Below are 17,438 nucleotides of genomic sequence, written 5' to 3'. Positions count from 1 at the left end.
GAAAAATTATCCAGAAAGGTACATAAGTAAGTATGCCAAACAAATTATGGCAGGTGATAAATCCAAATCAGAAAAACATTAAACTACTTCTATTTTTAATTTCTAGTTGATTGTTGAGAGCCAAACAGTTCTGAAAATCCTACCAAGAAAGATGAAGGGACTTGTCCAGGCAGTCACCAGGATTCAAAACAAAACAACTAACAGCAGATTATGAAATACCACAACGGGGGGGGGGGGGGCGATATCTGTAGTTATTACAAAAATTCTATGACCTCTATTAAATGAATAAATAGGTATTTTGAGCACAAATCTGTTTCCAAATTGATCAGAATAACTAATATTGCATTCAGAACAAAATGTTTCAATACAAGTAAGGCTCTACATTTAGGCAAGAAAAACCAAATGTACAGGTATAGTATAGGGGGTACTTTGCTCAATAGTAGTAACTGTGAGAGGGATCTCGGAGTCCTAGTAGACAATCACTTAAATATGAGCCAGCAGTGTGCTGCAGCTGCCAAAAAAGCCAACAAAGTGCTAGGCTGCATTAACAGAGGGATAGAATCAAGATCACGTGAAGTATTAATACCACTCTTCAATGCCTTGGTAAGTCCACACTTGGAATACTTCATCCAGTTTTGGTCACCACGATGTAAAAAAGATGTTGAGACTCTAGAAAGAGTACAGAGAAGAGCAACAAAGATGATTAGGGGACTGGAGGCTAAAACATATAAGGAACGGTTGCTAGAATTGGGTATGTCTACTTTAACGAAGAGAAGGACGAGGGGGTACATGATAGCAGTGTTCCAATATCTCAGGGGCTGCCACAAAAAAAGAGGGAGTCAAGCTATTTTCCAAAGCACCTGAAGGCAGGATAAGAAGCAACGGGTGGAAACTAACCAAAGAGAGAAACAACCTAGAACTAAGGAGAAACTTCCTGACAGTTAGAACAATTAACCAGTGGAACAACCTGCTTCCAGAAGCTGCGAATGCTCCAACATTGGAAGTTTTTAAGAAGAAACTGGACAGCCATTTGTCAGAAATGGTATAGGGTTTCCTGCCTGAGCAGGGGGTTGGACTAGATGACCCCCAAGGTCCCTTCCAACATTATTATTATTATTATTATTATTATTATTATTATTATTATTATTGATCATCGCACAGTCAGCCAGATGTTCAGACTGGATTTGGCATTTTGTCTACCTATCGAGTCATTACCCAGGACCTGGGATAGGCAGATGTGGATGTTTGATGGTATTACAGGTATCGTCGCAGGATGGAAGCAGTTCCTAATAAGGCCGCCTTTTGCAATTGACTAATAGCGAATTTGTCAGTGCCAATGGTGTTCAAGTGGTGCTCCAGTTGTTTTGGGATTGCACCCAAGGCGCCTATGACTATTGGTACTACCCTTGCTTGCTTTTGCCACAGTCTTTCTATTTCTATTTGTAGGTCTTTGTATTTTGTTATCCTCCAGTTCTTTCTCGTCTATTCTGCTCTCTCCAGGCACTGCTACGTCCACTATCCAGACTTCTTTGTCTTTCTTATCGACAATTGTTGTTATTATGATTATTATTATTATTATTATTAAGTTCAGATTCAAAATGTTTATGACAACTGGAACCAGAATTTCCATTGCTAAATAAGACAGTTTTAAGTAAGTCGTACTTTACTTGTTGGAAGCTGGCTAAGATAGTTGCAAATGGTGATCACATAACCCTGGGACAAAGCAATAATCTAAGTACATGCCTGTTGCCAAGCATCTATATTTTGATCAAACGGTAGTGGGGATGCTATAATGGTTATGTGCAAAATCATGAATCATTTTTTTCAGTGCCAAAGTAACTTCAAATGGTTGCTAACCAAATGGCTTAAATGGAGGACTATCTGTATTTCTTTTTATATTTCCAAAACACATACATAAGAATTCTACTAGAATTAACAATGATTTTTAAAAATGTCACTTAGGGTCAGAATATGAAGGTTTGCAACCCTAATAATTTACATAAAAGTAATTTTCATTTAATTTAATATTCTTTTTAGCAATTGTTGAAATGTTATTTTAGATGTTGTATACTATTACTACGAGGCAATGATAAATAGTACCATCACATGAAGTACACTAAGGACATATAAAAGTGACTAGAGAATTTACTTACTATTCCCACAGGAGTAGGGAATTAAAAATTACAGTGATTTTTTTTTACACAATGTTTTTTATCTCCTGACACAACAGCATTATCTAGAATTCCCAGCCATTGATATTACTTATGATTCCATTATAAGTAACAAGATCAATACTCGCAAATTATGTTCTGGCTGTTTATAACAGTGGTTCTCAACCTTTCTAATGCCGTTACCCCATAATACAGTTCCCCATGTTGTGGTGACCCCCAAGTGGGTGTGGCCACCAATAAGAGGGAGTAGGACAGCTAGGGAAAAGGGAAAAAAATGGCGGACAGCGTGGTTTGGCGACCCCCGTGAAATAGTCATTTGACCCCAAATGGGATTCCGACCCACAGGTTGAGAACCACTGGTTTATAAGATGTGCAATCTTAACTAAAATCAGTACTATACTTCTGGTCAGATTAGCAATTTCATTTATAGAATTTGTCTCTTGCATTGATGAAACAACTTGTTTGTTCTTTCCTACCCCAAAACTGCTCACACTTCTATTCAAGATTGCCAGTGTAACTCTGGAATTAGAAACAAGAAAAAAAAAATCCAAGAATCACAATGACATTTTAGCCCACATCTATAGATTTATTTGCCTAAGTTTAATAAATAATAATAAACTCCATGTAGAAGTTAAAAAGTGGGTAGAGGGGATCAAAACAGAACTTTGAGACATCTCAAAATTCAGCTACCATAAGGTTGCCCAGAAATCCTCCAATAACTATTATCATATTGAGAGAAACAACCACTATCATACTGGGCATCAAATCCCAATCTGGAAACAATTTTAAAACAGATACTATGACTACAAGGCCCCAACAGGGCCAAACTCTTCACTATCTAATCCCTGTATCAATAATCCACTAAGACAGTTTCTTCCCAAAACTCAGTTCTGAACCAATCCTGGAATGCTAATCTAAAACTGCCTGGAGTTAATAGGCTATCATTTACTCTAAAGTCATATTTAAAAATTATATTATACAATCTGAGCAAGCAAATTCCAAGGCTACAGAATTTAAATTTGGCTTTCATATAAGGAATTTCACAATTATTCCTATAATACAGTTTGGGCAACCCTACATTTATTACTATACTTATTATATCTACTCGGGCCATTTCTGGCAGATTTCAGAAGCCACAAATTGTGAGGATTCAAAAGTTAAGTTTATTTCAGGTCTCCAAGTAGCTTGTCCATTTCTCCATTACCAGTAATGCAAGACAGTTATGTAAATAAAAATGCTAATAGCCTGGAGATTTTATTTATGAAAACTAAGAAAGACTGAGATTCCAGAATCAGCAATGCTTTCATGGTCTTTTCTCTGCGGCAGAGGAATATATATTATGGTCTTATTAAGTTAGATGGGTGTTATAATAAATAACTTCTGAAATAATTATTTTAAAATCTTGCAAAGTAATAGAACATTATACTGAGAATTGATCTCTGTGTATTTTGCACTTTAAAAATTTAAATCTACATTTATTTTGGATTCAGTAACCTGTAAAAATGTTTTATAACAGATGAAACAATTTTAAAAGTGAGAGCTAGGCAGACAATGAACATGAATGAAAAGTAGTATTCTTCACAATTACACTATGACACACATATATGCATATTCCAGGCTTCAAAAGAATAATTATTAGACATAGTCTTTCTAAGCACTCTATGCCAGTGGTTCTCAACCTGTGGGTCGGGACCCCATTTGGGGTCGAACGACCATTTCACGGGGGGTCGCCAAACAATGCAGTCCGCCATTTTTCCCCCCCTTTTCCTTAGCTGTGCTACTCCCTTTTATTCTATTGGCTTTTGAAAGCCAATAGAATAGACTCTCTTGAATAGAGTCTAATTCTATTGGCTTTCAAAAGCCAATAGGAATTGTCCAGGTTGTCTCTGCCCTGCTGAGCCCGCCAAAAGTCCCATTCTGCAAACGGTGCTGCACCAGTTGAGTAGTCCTCGACTTACGACCGGTTGGGGGTCACGGCATTAAAAAGGTTGAGAACCACTGCTCTATGCAGTTATATATCATAAGTTATATATCAATAGTGCTTCAATATTGAGCTAAAATTTCCAAAGATCAGAAAAATAATTAAGTCTGAAAAATGTGGTTTGCAGTCACAAAACACCAAATTATTTTTTAATCCTAATTTAAGCATTGGTTTGCCAAACATTAACCACTAAGGCATTTTTTTTTACTTTAAATCATTATTGTGCTGATGCCTGATAGCCAACTAATATTTGTGCAAACTGCCACTTCCCACTTTCTAATTATTTGAAATAATTTAAAAAAGGCTGATGATAGCTGGATCTTGATCAGAATCCCCCCTCCCCCATTCTCATTGCTAAAGTAATGTTACTTTTGGGAAGAGGTTAAAAACCAAAATGGAACAACTAAGTTATCTTTTCAAAAGCACTCTATTTGGTGGCTGTATCCCATATTATTTCCTGAAGAATTGATGGATACTGTACTTACCATAAACTACGTCTTAATGCAAGTTCACATGACATATGAGACCATTAGCAGTCTAAAACAAACCACAATTACAAATTGTGATCAAGGAGGAATATTTAAAGCACATTCTTATTCATAATTTGGGTACAGATGACACAATTCTTGAGTATTTTGTATGAATATAATCTCTGATTATCTTAAGGGTACCTTAATATTGGTTTACTCAATATTAAATCTAACATTTCTTCATTCATCCTATTTGCACTTCATATAATATTTCACAGTGAAGCATCAATTAATTTAGCATATAGAGAACAAGAAATAATATATGAGAAAAACTTGATAGAATAAAAAAAATGTTTCTTCCAAAAATAAAGAGCTACCACTGAAAAGCCCTGTTCCAGGTCAATTTAATCGGAACTTCCTTACAATTACATGCAGGATAGGAAAAATGCACAAACTGATATTGAATCTGTAAGGTCAAGGGGTGTAAGATCGGAGATGTATATTACCATGATCTCAACATTATATCCAGGTAAAAAAGTTGATATATATATATATAAAATGTGTGAAAATATTTTATTACTTTTAATTTATTTTACAAAGAAAAAAAATGTCATAATTATGAAAAATGCATGAATATTTGACCAAAATTTCTAAGCTCATGCTAAATTATGAGTTTCTCTTCTCATAGAGAAAGTTGTTAAAAATTAAAAGCGAGACTCTATCCATATATTGTATAACAAAGTAAAAACTAAATGTTTGGTGTTAGGTGTAACAACACATTAAATACACCCAACTATATAAAGCAAACAAGACACAACACTTTCATGAAAATAAGTCTAAACAAAATTCATGTTAAAGTTATTTTTTCACACTAAATCTCTGAATTTAAACAAACATTACAGGAAAAACAGAACATAAATTAAAAGCTACTTTATCAAATCATAATAGGAACAAAACCATCTAACTTGTAAAACATCCACTTACAATAAGGGAAGGTATTCTCATGCATTTCCATTTAACTTTTCTTTTTAGTGACATTTCACATGATTGAACAAAAGAACAAGCTCCCCAAACCAACAAGCAGGTATTGAGGGAGGGTGAAACAGGCAGACTGAGCTACATTATTTCACTACCATAATTAACTGCACTTTTCATTTCTAGAATAAAAACTTCGGCTGCCATTTTCAAACAACCTATCAAATTGGACATTCAAAATATACAACAGAGGCATTTTAGCAACTGTTGCAGCTTCACTTTTGGGTGAGCAGTGAACATGAATTTTAAAAGTTGATTAATGAGTAAGAAGGCCAATATCCCCTGCAGTCATTATTTTGAGACAGAACTAGAAACTGAACATTAGCTATGTGCCAATTACTTGCCAATGAGATGAATATTATGCAGCAAAGAGCAAGAAAGTATCTGACATTAGGGACACTACAAAAAAGCAGGGTGGAGGACCCAGTCCCATCTTTCCTTGTCTACTCTCCAGGTAAGCAAGTTGTCAGATCCATTTGCACAAACATTAAAGCAGAGCAAAACCGGATTTTCTGCAACATCAGACCTCACTAAAGATATAACTGTGGCGAATGAAAGAATAAGCTAGACAAAAAAAAAAGAAAATCCCAACACATCATGTCACCTCTCCTATCGTGTGAAATCGCGTGGGCGCCACGGTGAAGCTACTCGTCATATCATTCCGTTCCAGCAACGAGGATCTGGCCTCTTCCTTTCCTCGGATAAGACACGGCGGCGGCGCAACTCAGGTGGGAACGGAACCGAGCATCTCTTCCCCCACCTCTTTCCTCCCTCCCGTCGGGGAGGAGGCTTTGCAGCTGATTGCTGCTTCGGTCGCCTCCGTCTCTCCCCGCTCCCGGCCCATCTGCCTCCTCCCCCCACCAGTCCCCCGGCCACTTACTTGCCGATCACCTCGCACAGTTCATACACATCCTCGAACAGCACGTCGTCGTCGGCCATGGTCCAGATAGGGGAGAATTATCCTTGCAGGCGGCCGAGGCGGGAGGAGGCGCGGGCAGGATCCCCTCCGCGCTCCCCGCACAACACGCCGCCGCCGCCGCCAATCAGCACACCACGTTAAATCCCGTCCTTTTAACACCGAACAGCTCAAATCCGTCCCGGAGGTTCCGATGACTACGCCGAAAATTTCACCAGCTGCCGCCGCTCCCCGTTCCTTTCTCCTCTGGGCCTCGGCCACCCGCCTGCCTGCCTCTCTCTCCGCTGCCGCCTCTGGCTACCGCCGCCAGGTCGTCACCTTTTTCCCACCCCCTCCGTCGCGAGCCTTTTTTTTTCTTTCCTAGGGCCTCGGAGATTAAATGAAGCAGGCAAAGGCTATCCAGCCAGAGGGGTGGAGCAGCAACCATGGAAGGGATGGATACAAAAATGAACCGGCCGAGGGCAGAGACGCCTCATTCGCTCCCCTCCCCCCACTGGTGCACACTCACACACGAAGGGGACAAAACGAGAGCGCGCGGGAGGGGAGGGGAAGGGAAGGGAGAGGCAGACGCGGCTCCGACCACGCGCCGACGACAGCGATAAGTCATTTAACGAAGGGCGCGCGCGCGCCGTTCCTGTCCCAGTCGCCACCTTTTTTAATCAGTCACGCAACCGCCCAGAGCAAGCGCGCGCACCCTTCCTTACAGAGAGCGAGGGGGGGGTCCCTCACCCGCTCTTCCTCCTCCCTCTTTTTCTTCTGCACAAAGCCACTCCCACAAGTAGCTCAAAAAATACGCGTTTGGCGTAAGGAAGCGAAAAGGGGTTGTTCTGCGCAGACGCAGATGTTTTAACGTCATAGAGCAGCAAGGGTGGGGGGGAAGAGCGGATAATGTTACTATCTTTTCTCAAGCGGGTGGGTTTTTCTCGTAGCAGTTTTCGAGGCAAGGCTTCGAGATTGAAGTGGAGTCCTGTAAACTAAGATGAAGAAACGAGTATGGCTTCTTCGGATGTACTGATATCGGATAGTAAGGCATAGGAAGAAAGAGCAGATCTCCGTCACCGTGCTTTTGGGTGTTTTTCTTTTTAATGATAGTCGACTAGTTTTTTGCGAGAGCAGCAAGTCCTTTGGGTTACGCGAGAAAGTAAACTAAAGGAAGCTCCGAAAGGAAAACTAGCAAAATTAGTTGTTCCTGTATAACCAGAATTCCTGATTGCAAGTTGTTCTGTTTAATTCTTTTCTGTTCTGGTGCATTTTCCCCTGTTCCTTAATTTGATTAAGAATTAATATTTTAAAAATACGGTAGGGAAATAGCATTGCTGATTCGACAGGAATGTGCAGTTAGGAAAGTGGAAAAACTGTTAAAACTACAAGTAGAAATTCTGGTTTATCCATTCACTGTCCTACTCCAATTTGGATCACCCACTTCCAGATGGGAAATCACTTGGATATCCTTGGCTATAGAGTGATTTATTATGTGCCATCAAGTCTTAGCGACCACATATATTTCTTCCATGACAATCTGTTCCTAACCTAGTATTGTCAGGTCTTCCAATGTGCACCCATCACCACTGTAAAAGTCCATCCACCTTTGCTGCTCGTTCTCTTTTTCTTTCCTTCTGCCTTTCCCAGCATAAAATGTTCTTCTGTGAATTAGGTCTTTGCATAATGTGTTCAAGGGAGGATAATTTAAACTTAGTCAATTGTGCCTTAAGTGAAAAGTCTGTGTTCATTTGCTTGACAATCCATTTGTTTGTTTTCTTGGCTGTACACAATATTCTCAGGAGCATTCTCCAACACCAACTTTAAAGGAATCAATACTTTTCCTATCCTGCTTCTTCAAAGTCCAACTTTCACTTCTATAGAGTGTCACAGGGTATACCATGAATTGTAATATTCTGATTTTTGTAGCTATAGTATTTAAATATCTTTTACAAGGCCTTCAGGATTGCTCCACCAAGTGCTAGTCTTTGTTGTACAGGTAGTCCTCGACTTACAACAGTTTTTTTTTTAATAAAATTTTTTATTAATTTTTCTTTTCATCAACATATGTTAATTTTTCCAATCAACAAGTTGTCTGGAGTTTGCTATGCTAATACATGTTCAATTCTTAATCCTTCATTCTCTTCTCTAACCAAGAATAAAATAAATTCCAAATTTGATAGTAGTCTGTATCTTCTTTATCTTTCAACCTCATAGTTAATTTGTCCATCTCTGCACATTCCAATATTTTCCTGATTATTTCTTCCTCTGATGGCAGTCCTTCATTCTTCCAGTATTGTGCAAAAATTATTCTCGCTGCTGTAGTATGGACTTACAACAGTTTAGTGGATGTTCAAAGTTTATAACGGCACTGAAAAAAATGATTTATGACCGTTTTTCACACTTAGGACCATTGCAGCATTCCCCTCAGTCATGTGATCAAAATTCAGATGCTTGGCAACTGGCTCACATTTATGACGGTTGCAGTGTCCTGAGGTCACCATTCGAGCACCTTTTGCGACCTGACTGGCAAAATCAATGGCGAATCCAGATTCATTTAACAATGTTAAATGTTATTAACGTAATAACTGCAGTAATTCACTTGCGGCAAGGAAGGTTGTAAAATGGGACAAAACTCATCACAAATGTCTCACTTAGCAACATACATTGTAGGCTCAATTGTCATAAGTCGAGGACTACCTTTATTTCTTGACTGCTAGTTCCTGTCCTGTTGATGGTTGATCCTAAAAGGCGGCTATTTACTATGTCTTCCTTATCAGTTCTAATAGATATAGAGAAGAATGGGGGACGGGCAGATAAGCCCATTCTGTATTGTTGCACAAAAGCAACATCCACATTGCATCAACTAGAAATCAGGCTTGATTCAAGAATGCATACACCTAATGGCTGATATCGTACTGTCAGTAGTCCTGAACTTACAACCACAATTGGAATTAGAATTCTGATCGCTAAATGATGATATTGTTAAGGAAGTCATCATGTGATAGGACCTCATTTTACAACCATTTTTAACCACATTTGTTCAGCAGATCACTGCAGTCATTAAGGGAATCTGGCTTCCTCAACTGACTTTGCTTGTCAAAAGCTGGCTGGGAAGGTTGCAAATCATGACCATGTGATTGCAACATTTTCTAATAATTCATAAATGCAAGTCAATTGCCAAGGACCCAAAAAGAGACTACATGACTGCAGGGATAGTGCAGTGGTCATAACTTTATAAGTCATTTTTTCTGAGGCAATTATAACTTTGAACATTCGTTGTTAAATAAATGGTTACAAGTCAAGGACTCCTCTATGTGCAAATAAGATTATGAGCACCAAAATTTAGAATATGGAATATAGAGTATTGTTATAGAATATAGAATTCAAGGATTAGACAAAAAAAATTGTTATTCAAATGAGCTTGATAATGCTGGTCTGTATGGACTAATCCAGTGTAAGACAATTTCTGTTATCACAATTGAAATATATATATGCGTGTGTGTGTGTGTGTGTGTGTGTGTTGCATGGTAGTCTAGATTTATGTATTGTATTAAGCCATGGTTTAGTTACGACTGATTAAATAAAACAAGTGGCTAGATTCACAAAGCACTCGAAGCCCATACATGATAATTTACAGACCGCATTAGAAAGAAGCAAGCCACAAAATAGTTTTTGGCAATATAGAAATATAGGCAGAGCTTTGTACAAAAGATATCAGAAAGTATGGGAAGAGGATAATTCAGAGACATTGGGAATGTTTCACATATTTAAGTTTATTAAGCCATTATTTACTGAATAAACAGTTATCCTCTCATAAAGGATAGATCTATGCTGCATTTTAAGCCAGGGTTCTCTCAACCCTGTGAGTCAGGACAATTTTGGGAATTGCAAGCAATAGAGAAATTCACATAAAAAGTAAGTAAGACCTACTTTGCCTTTATAAGCCTGCAGTTGTACCACAAAGTTTGGGAACCCTGTGGCATACAGCTGATATGTATTAAAGGTGGTATATTTGTGTTTTGTCAATGCTGACAACAATGAATCATTGGTTTTATTCTAGGAAAGGGAATGTACAAGGCCACCATGTACAAGGCGTACGTGTACAAGTTTACATGTAAAATGTACAAGGTGAATAGAAGTCTACTTCTGTAACAGCAACCTTTCTACTTCTTTAATTTCAGCATCATAAATTCCCCTTTTTGATCCTGAGCATATGTCAGTTCATTGCATATACCGTATCTCCTATTTGGTCCAGTTACAGAATAAACCAGATGTGGTGTGTGTGTCCGTAGCCATTCTGAAGCACCTTTTCAATTTCAAACTCAAACCCAAATTCTGCATCTGGCAATTTTATTTTATCTTAGAAAGTAATTTCTAGTTTGGACCTACTAGCTTTCAACAAAGAGCATCAGCTTTCTGATGGTAAAATTGAGTTTTAATCGTGCTTATGACATACTGTCTGAAATCTGGCAAAACAAACTAGCACTGTCATTATTTAGCAGGAAATGTTGCAGATGGACCTGGGAACCATGGAGCCTTGTAACTTATTTGGCATCTACTCTTGCTTAAAAAGTGTTATGTGAAGTATCATTTGGAAGAGCAATGATGGACAACTGAGGTCCAATATTAATGATCCATCTGGTGATGATCATAGTATATGAAAGATAACTTAGAATGTAAGAGGAGTTTATAAATTTCTTTTGTTAAAGAAAAATAGTTCACGCTGTGTATTAATAAAAGTATGAAAAAAGATATAGCAGATTGGAAACCAATTGGTCTGATTTTTGTGGAGAATAGTGGAAAGAAAAGGAAGAACTGGTCCTGTATATAAAATATTATTAGAGTAATATCTTAGCAAAAAGAGGAAGTGGACATAAAGAAGATATAGGTTCTTAGAACTGAATACAAATAATTAATTTACTGTTTGTCATGTGTAGTTACAGTAAGGTGGAATATAAAAAGATGCTTGGTGAAATGATGTGTCAAAGAACAAAAATTAGATAAATATACTGAATAATAATTACAAAGTACAAGGAACAGTTAAGATTAAATGAGGTAGAGAAAATGCAGATAATTTTTGATGAAAGATCAAATTTTGGGGGAGACGATTGAAGTGGGCTAACCAAAGTGTCTCCAACGGAATAAATAGAATTTAAAAATAAAGGTGATAAAATTATTTAAACTGAACCGAATTGGGGCAATAAAAAGGAATATTTTAGATGTTTGTATGGAAATGTTAGTGATATGTTGAAATATAAATCTAAATATCCAAAAGAATGATGAAGAGGAAGGTATAAATATTGAGATAATCTTGAAAAACAATAAGGTGGCAGGTATATGGATGTAAGTGGAAAAACATTGAAGTATTTTATTTACTTAATCTTCAATTGTTATAATCTGTCACAATCCAAGAGTAGCTAAGGTGTGGTTTGCTTATGGGAATGGTTTATCAAACACCTGTGCATTTGGGACAATTGAGAAAAAATGCTGCCAGTGTGCCAGTATACACAGGGAAACGTTGTTAAAGTGAATGTCTAAACCAGGGGTAACCTTGGCTCTTTTATGACTCTTTTTGGGGGAGGAGCAGGATTATTAGTTTCAATCTTGTAATATTTAATTTGAATTTTATGTAAGTTGTAATTCATTTTGAATCTATAAAAATAGAATACAAATTTAACAAATCATATCATGTTTGTGGTACATCTATAGCAGATGTACATCTATACATCTCTATTAGAGATACTTATGTCTGTAACCATTTCATATGGAGGCAGTAGATGGACAGAATAAGTACACAATTTCTCTAGTCAAAAAGCACAGAACCAAGTACAAGATACAGGAGAGTGGTGATAATATACTTTTAAAAGTAGTACTTTAAAAGCAGTTGCTCTAATGAGCATTTAAAGCACTTTTTCTTTTATTTATGACTTACAATTTTTTACTCTAAATTGTACTGAATTTGCTGTTAGCCAAAATATTCATTCATTCCCTAGCTGTATGAAAAATGTCATGCAAATTGGATAGCAAGAATACTACAGTTTGGCATCAGGTTTTTTTTTTCCCCCTTATCTAAGTTGGAACCCTTACAACTGCTCCAAGTGTTTGTGAGATTACTTATGGCATAGCAGAGCTGAATCTGGCCAGTTGAACCATGGTTAAATGTAATGTGCAAACCAGGCCCTTAAAGTATGTTTTTCTTATTACCAACTACTTTTCTATAGAATAGAAAAGTAATCACCTAATTCATGTAGTTCTGCCTAATATATACCTATATCAAACCATAGAGCATGGCTGTAGCAGTATTATTTATTCCTTTTATTATCTTCTTTACTCCCTCCTTTTATTGCTACTATTCCTATTATTATTATTATTATTATTATTATTATTATTATTATTATTATCATCATCATCATCATCATCATCATCATCATCATCGCCTTGCAAGTACACTAAGTGCTCCTGTACCAGAGACAAATTCCTTATGTGTCTACACATACTTGGCCAAATAAAATATTCAATTTGATTCAAAATATTTCAAGGAAATATGCTACCCTAGGTCTCTAATGCATTGGGTAGGAGAGCCTAAATTTTGCAGTTTGAAGGACTCTGTAGGAGTTCTTATAACATTTTTGCTATGGGAGATGCATAGTAATCTTTGGTAGGATTTTTGTTCTTTGCAGATTATGTTATTAAATAAAAAGCTTTAAATCTTATCATAATTTCTGTGTTTTACAATGTTGTCTGTTGCAGAATAGATTTGAATATTGAAAAAAGGTTATTGCATTCCTTTTATTGGGCTACCATATCTGAATATAAATAGTAATATTTTATTTATTTATTAAATTTATATGCCACCCATCTCACTATCCCAAGTGATTTCAATACTGCACATAAGTCTTCACATGGAAACTTAGAACCTAAATGAGAAATGAATCCATGAAATACTATTTTTCAAAAATAAAAAATCAAATAAAGCAAGCAAAATAAAAGGAACCAAACTAGTCACCTTTCACCCATAACTATTGAAAGTACATACAAATAAAAACTGGTGTGCTGCCTCTGAAATATATGGTTTGAGCTCATGCAAGATTCTTGTAGAAAGGGCTAATATTTAAATGGTATATTGATAATGTCATTTTAATAGTTAAATTACACTGAGCTGGCATGCAGATTATACCTCCTGACAGTCAAGTAAAAATTGATGGGCTGGCAACTGTTGCTGCTCTCTATAGGTAGTCTTTGATGTATAACTAGCTGCTTAGCAACTGTTTGAAGTTATGGCAGACCTTCCAAAAGTTATTTGTCCCCCCCCCAGTTGTTCACCTTTATGACCAACTGTAAGGATCCTGCAGCATCCCCCTCCTATTGCTCCTTATCGTCTAACCAGATCCCTGTAGACCTTGGGCCTGTTTTCCACCCAAATGGATCCCGTACCTTCCTCCTCACCCCGTGTCACCTATCACACAGAGAAGCAGCTCAGAAAATGGTGGCTGCTACCAGGACCACAATGCATGGCCCAGCAACAAAGCAGTTTGCTTTGCTTCCCTAACCCAAGCTCAGAGAGCTTGAAAAGGTAAGTATGGGTGACACAGACTCCATTTAATGACCCACACAGTCATTTAATGACCCGGAAGAGCAGGGCTGGGTCATGAGTGCTTCACTTATCATGGCTTCTGACTATAATGGACAGACTCCATTACTGTTGAGAGTTGAGAACTACCTATTTTTAATATGGCATTTTCATCTGGGCTTAACTTATTTGCACCACTCACTAAACCCATAAACTAAGTATATTAGTTCAGTTATTGGGTTTGTATAACTGACCTAAAACATGTTTTTATGATTCAGTGTTCTGTCCAAACCTAAGCAATGAATATTTTTATAATATTGAAAACCTGAGCTAATTTAGTACTTGTTACAGAAGATGCATAATGTGGTGCTTGTTGATGTTAGTATTGTGCAGAGTAATAAATCATTTCTGGTCTAAAATGGCTAATATTGGGATGTATTCAGCTGGTATTGGCATGAAAATTATTCTGCATACATATAGCATTCATTATCAAGAACTGTTCAACATGGAATTCTAAGAGATCTTTGAAATCAGAATAGCCACTGATCTTACTATACTTGTCCTGTCAGTTTCTCTTTAAGAATTATTCCTGTTACATTTTCAATCAAATCTTTCTTGTTCAGCAAGGTAAGTCATTCTCATATTTATCATTACCATCAATATGTTAGTTATCTCTGGTTATATTAATACTATTAATTATCCAATCTGATTAGCTACTACAGGAATCATTTCCTCATAGAACATGAAAATAACTAATGTAAGTATTGAATATACCTAGGAATATTGGACTAAACTAAATCTGGACCATTCTATAATTCTTTCTAATTAAATATTGGTTAATTAGCTTTTGAAAGACATATTGTCAGCGTGTTAATGCCTTGGGCTCATATACTGTATGTATCACAATAGATGGCATATATTTAATCAAAAATAAGTTTATATAATGTTCTTGGACTTGAGATTCATGGATTTGTTGCTGATACTATACACATTAATATAAACAATTTAAATACTGTGGACTGAACAAATCAGACAAAAAGGTACTTCACAAACACTGGTACATGCACAGAAAGCACTCATCCTTAAAGCAGTAAAACATCAGGAAGGCCAAAATGTTGTAGGGTTTCTCAAGCTGAGTCTTCATTATATAACTACTCTGCTTTTTTGGGAGTCCCTGCAGAAGCATATCTGTGTATGCATGCGCAGACAACCTAGGGAAGATCTCAAAATAATGCTGAGCGAAATACAACCTGTGTGTGTAATGTTACTTTGTGAATCACATCCTTATTAAATGCTAAGCAAAACATGCAAACTTTTCACAAAAATGCAAAGAACATGTTTGAGGAAAGGGAGTTTTAAGAACACACTCACTTCTTTGGAGCCATGTAGTCTTTTCCCATGTCCTTTATTTCTGATGAGACAGTCTTCTTAATGTTCTCTGCAAAACCTGGAGTAGCTAATTCTTTAGTTTTAATTTGGTACAAAGGAAGCCGATTTTCCTAACAAAGCAGGTTTGGCAAGCAACTCAACAAGTTTTTTCATAGCTTCAAAGTAAGGGAGGAACCTGACTCCACCCTACACTTTAGAATTGTCATTCCCAGGTTCCACCCATTCAGTTGATTTTAAAAAGAAACTCTTGGAATTTTGGAATAATAATATTAATATTTCCTAATCTTAGGAATGCAATCTTTAAAACCTCAATCTGCCATTGTGAATCTTCATACTTAATAAGAATATATTATTCAAGAACGGAGAAAAAAATTATGACTGGAACTTCTCAAGAGAATCCCTTTTTGTAGTGCTATTGTTTCCCTTTGGAATTACCAAATAAAGTCAAATGTGCCAAATTGAATTCCAAGCCATGCACTTATTAGCACAGTAGGCTCCACTTTTTTTGATTTGTAGGTATACTTGAACACTGAGAACATGTAAATACTATCACAAAATGGCTGCTAGGGAGAAGCTTGCCCATTCACAAATAGCTACCAACAAGGATATAGCCTCCTAAATTTGTGATTTTGATTAAAGTAGCCTATATGTTTGATTAAATAAATAAAAAATATAAAAATTCATCAGTAATTTATCAAAATGATACTTGCCACCAAATCTACACCTATACCATACAGAACCATTGTCTACTATCTCTCTGATAGTTACCTGAGCATCAACAATTAATGCATGTTTTATTCCCAACATTATCATCAGATTTTCTGTATATATGAGTGCTCAGATCCATAATAAATATCATTGTGGCCTTTGGAAGCAACTTTATGCAATATACATATTTATTAATCTTGATTTATACAAAGTAGGATTGTAAAACTTGATCCTACTGAATGGAAATTTTGTCCTGCAATACTTTAGATGTTGATATAAACTTTAGATTTAGATGCCACACTTAAGACTTCTATATTGTTTAGCATAAATGAGATTTCCGTCAAAAGATACTTGCAAAATTCTATGGCGTAGAACAGGGGTGTCAAACTTAATTTCATTGAAGGCCACATCAGCATTGCGGTTGTCCCTGGGGGGCTGGGTGGGTGTGGCCAGGGTGGGCATGGCCTACTGGGTGGGCGTGGCTGGATTGGGTGTGGCCTACTGGGTGGGCATGGCCAGCTCTACATCGTTCGTGTCAAGGGTGTCTCTGGGGACCTGGGCAGGAGTGGGACAGATCTGAGGGTCTTTGGCAGAAGGGGGTGGGACAGGGCAGGCGCCAAGACATGGTCCACTGGAAGAGCCTGCTGAAACCCCTCCCCTGGAGCCCATCAAGCTGGATATGTGAAATAGTTGAGGGCCATTTGCTGGCCACTTCCAGGCGATGGTGCATTTCTTCATTCCTCACAAAGGGTGACACTGCCCCAGCATGCACCCAAGGGGCGGGGCTGACATGGCAGGGGCTGGTCCCTTGCTGTTTCCAGACGGCCTTGTGGAGCTAAAACTGAATGCGTTTCAGCATAGATGGCCACCACAAAATTGTACATTGGCTCCCAGGCGGCCAGGGCTGGGGCCAAGGCAGTGGGGGGCCATTCACTGTTTCCAGGATGGCTTCATGGGCCACATAAAACCATGTTGCGGGCCGCATCTGGCCTCTGGGCCTTGTGTTTGACATGTCTGGCATAGAAGGTATATATGCAGTAGAATATTTTAAAAATCCACCATTTGTTAATAATGTTTTGAATGCAGACATATTCCAAAGTCTTTAAAGTGAAAACCAAGATATCACATTATAACTGAAATTAAAAATAGCCCAAACATTTTGCATGAAGCTGTATGAGGATTAACAAACAACAACATGACCTATATGAGCAATTCT

General features: G+C 37.4%; 1 protein-coding gene across 17 annotated transcripts in view; it reads right to left on the bottom strand.

The window, feature by feature from the left end:
* CASK (calcium/calmodulin dependent serine protein kinase) overlaps window positions 1–15,523 on the bottom strand; it is a 169,969-nt gene extending 154,446 nt beyond the window's left edge. For 4 of the 17 annotated variants that reach the window (XM_039334818.1, XM_039334825.1, XM_039334829.1 and 1 more), the window contains exon 1: window positions 6,538–7,316. In XM_039334818.1, coding sequence (XP_039190752.1) covers window positions 6,538–6,596 — 59 coding nt within the window. In that variant the 5' untranslated portion in view covers window positions 6,597–7,316. Of the gene's footprint in view, window positions 1–4,637; window positions 4,690–6,261; window positions 6,439–6,537; window positions 7,319–15,496 lie in introns of those variants that run through there. The other 13 variants (XM_039334833.1, XM_039334820.1, XM_039334827.1 and 10 more) reach the window with 8 other exon arrangements.
* Between the last annotated feature and the right edge of the window lie 1,915 nt (window positions 15,524–17,438).

The sequence above is a fragment of the Crotalus tigris genome, unplaced genomic scaffold (genome assembly GCF_016545835.1).
Source record: "Crotalus tigris isolate CLP2741 ecotype Arizona unplaced genomic scaffold, ASM1654583v1 scf7180000017637.401561, whole genome shotgun sequence".
NCBI classification, from domain to species: Eukaryota; Metazoa; Chordata; class Lepidosauria; order Squamata; family Viperidae; genus Crotalus; species Crotalus tigris.
The sequence above is the reverse complement of the archived record's forward strand: the minus strand, read 5'-3'. Positions and strand labels throughout refer to the sequence as shown.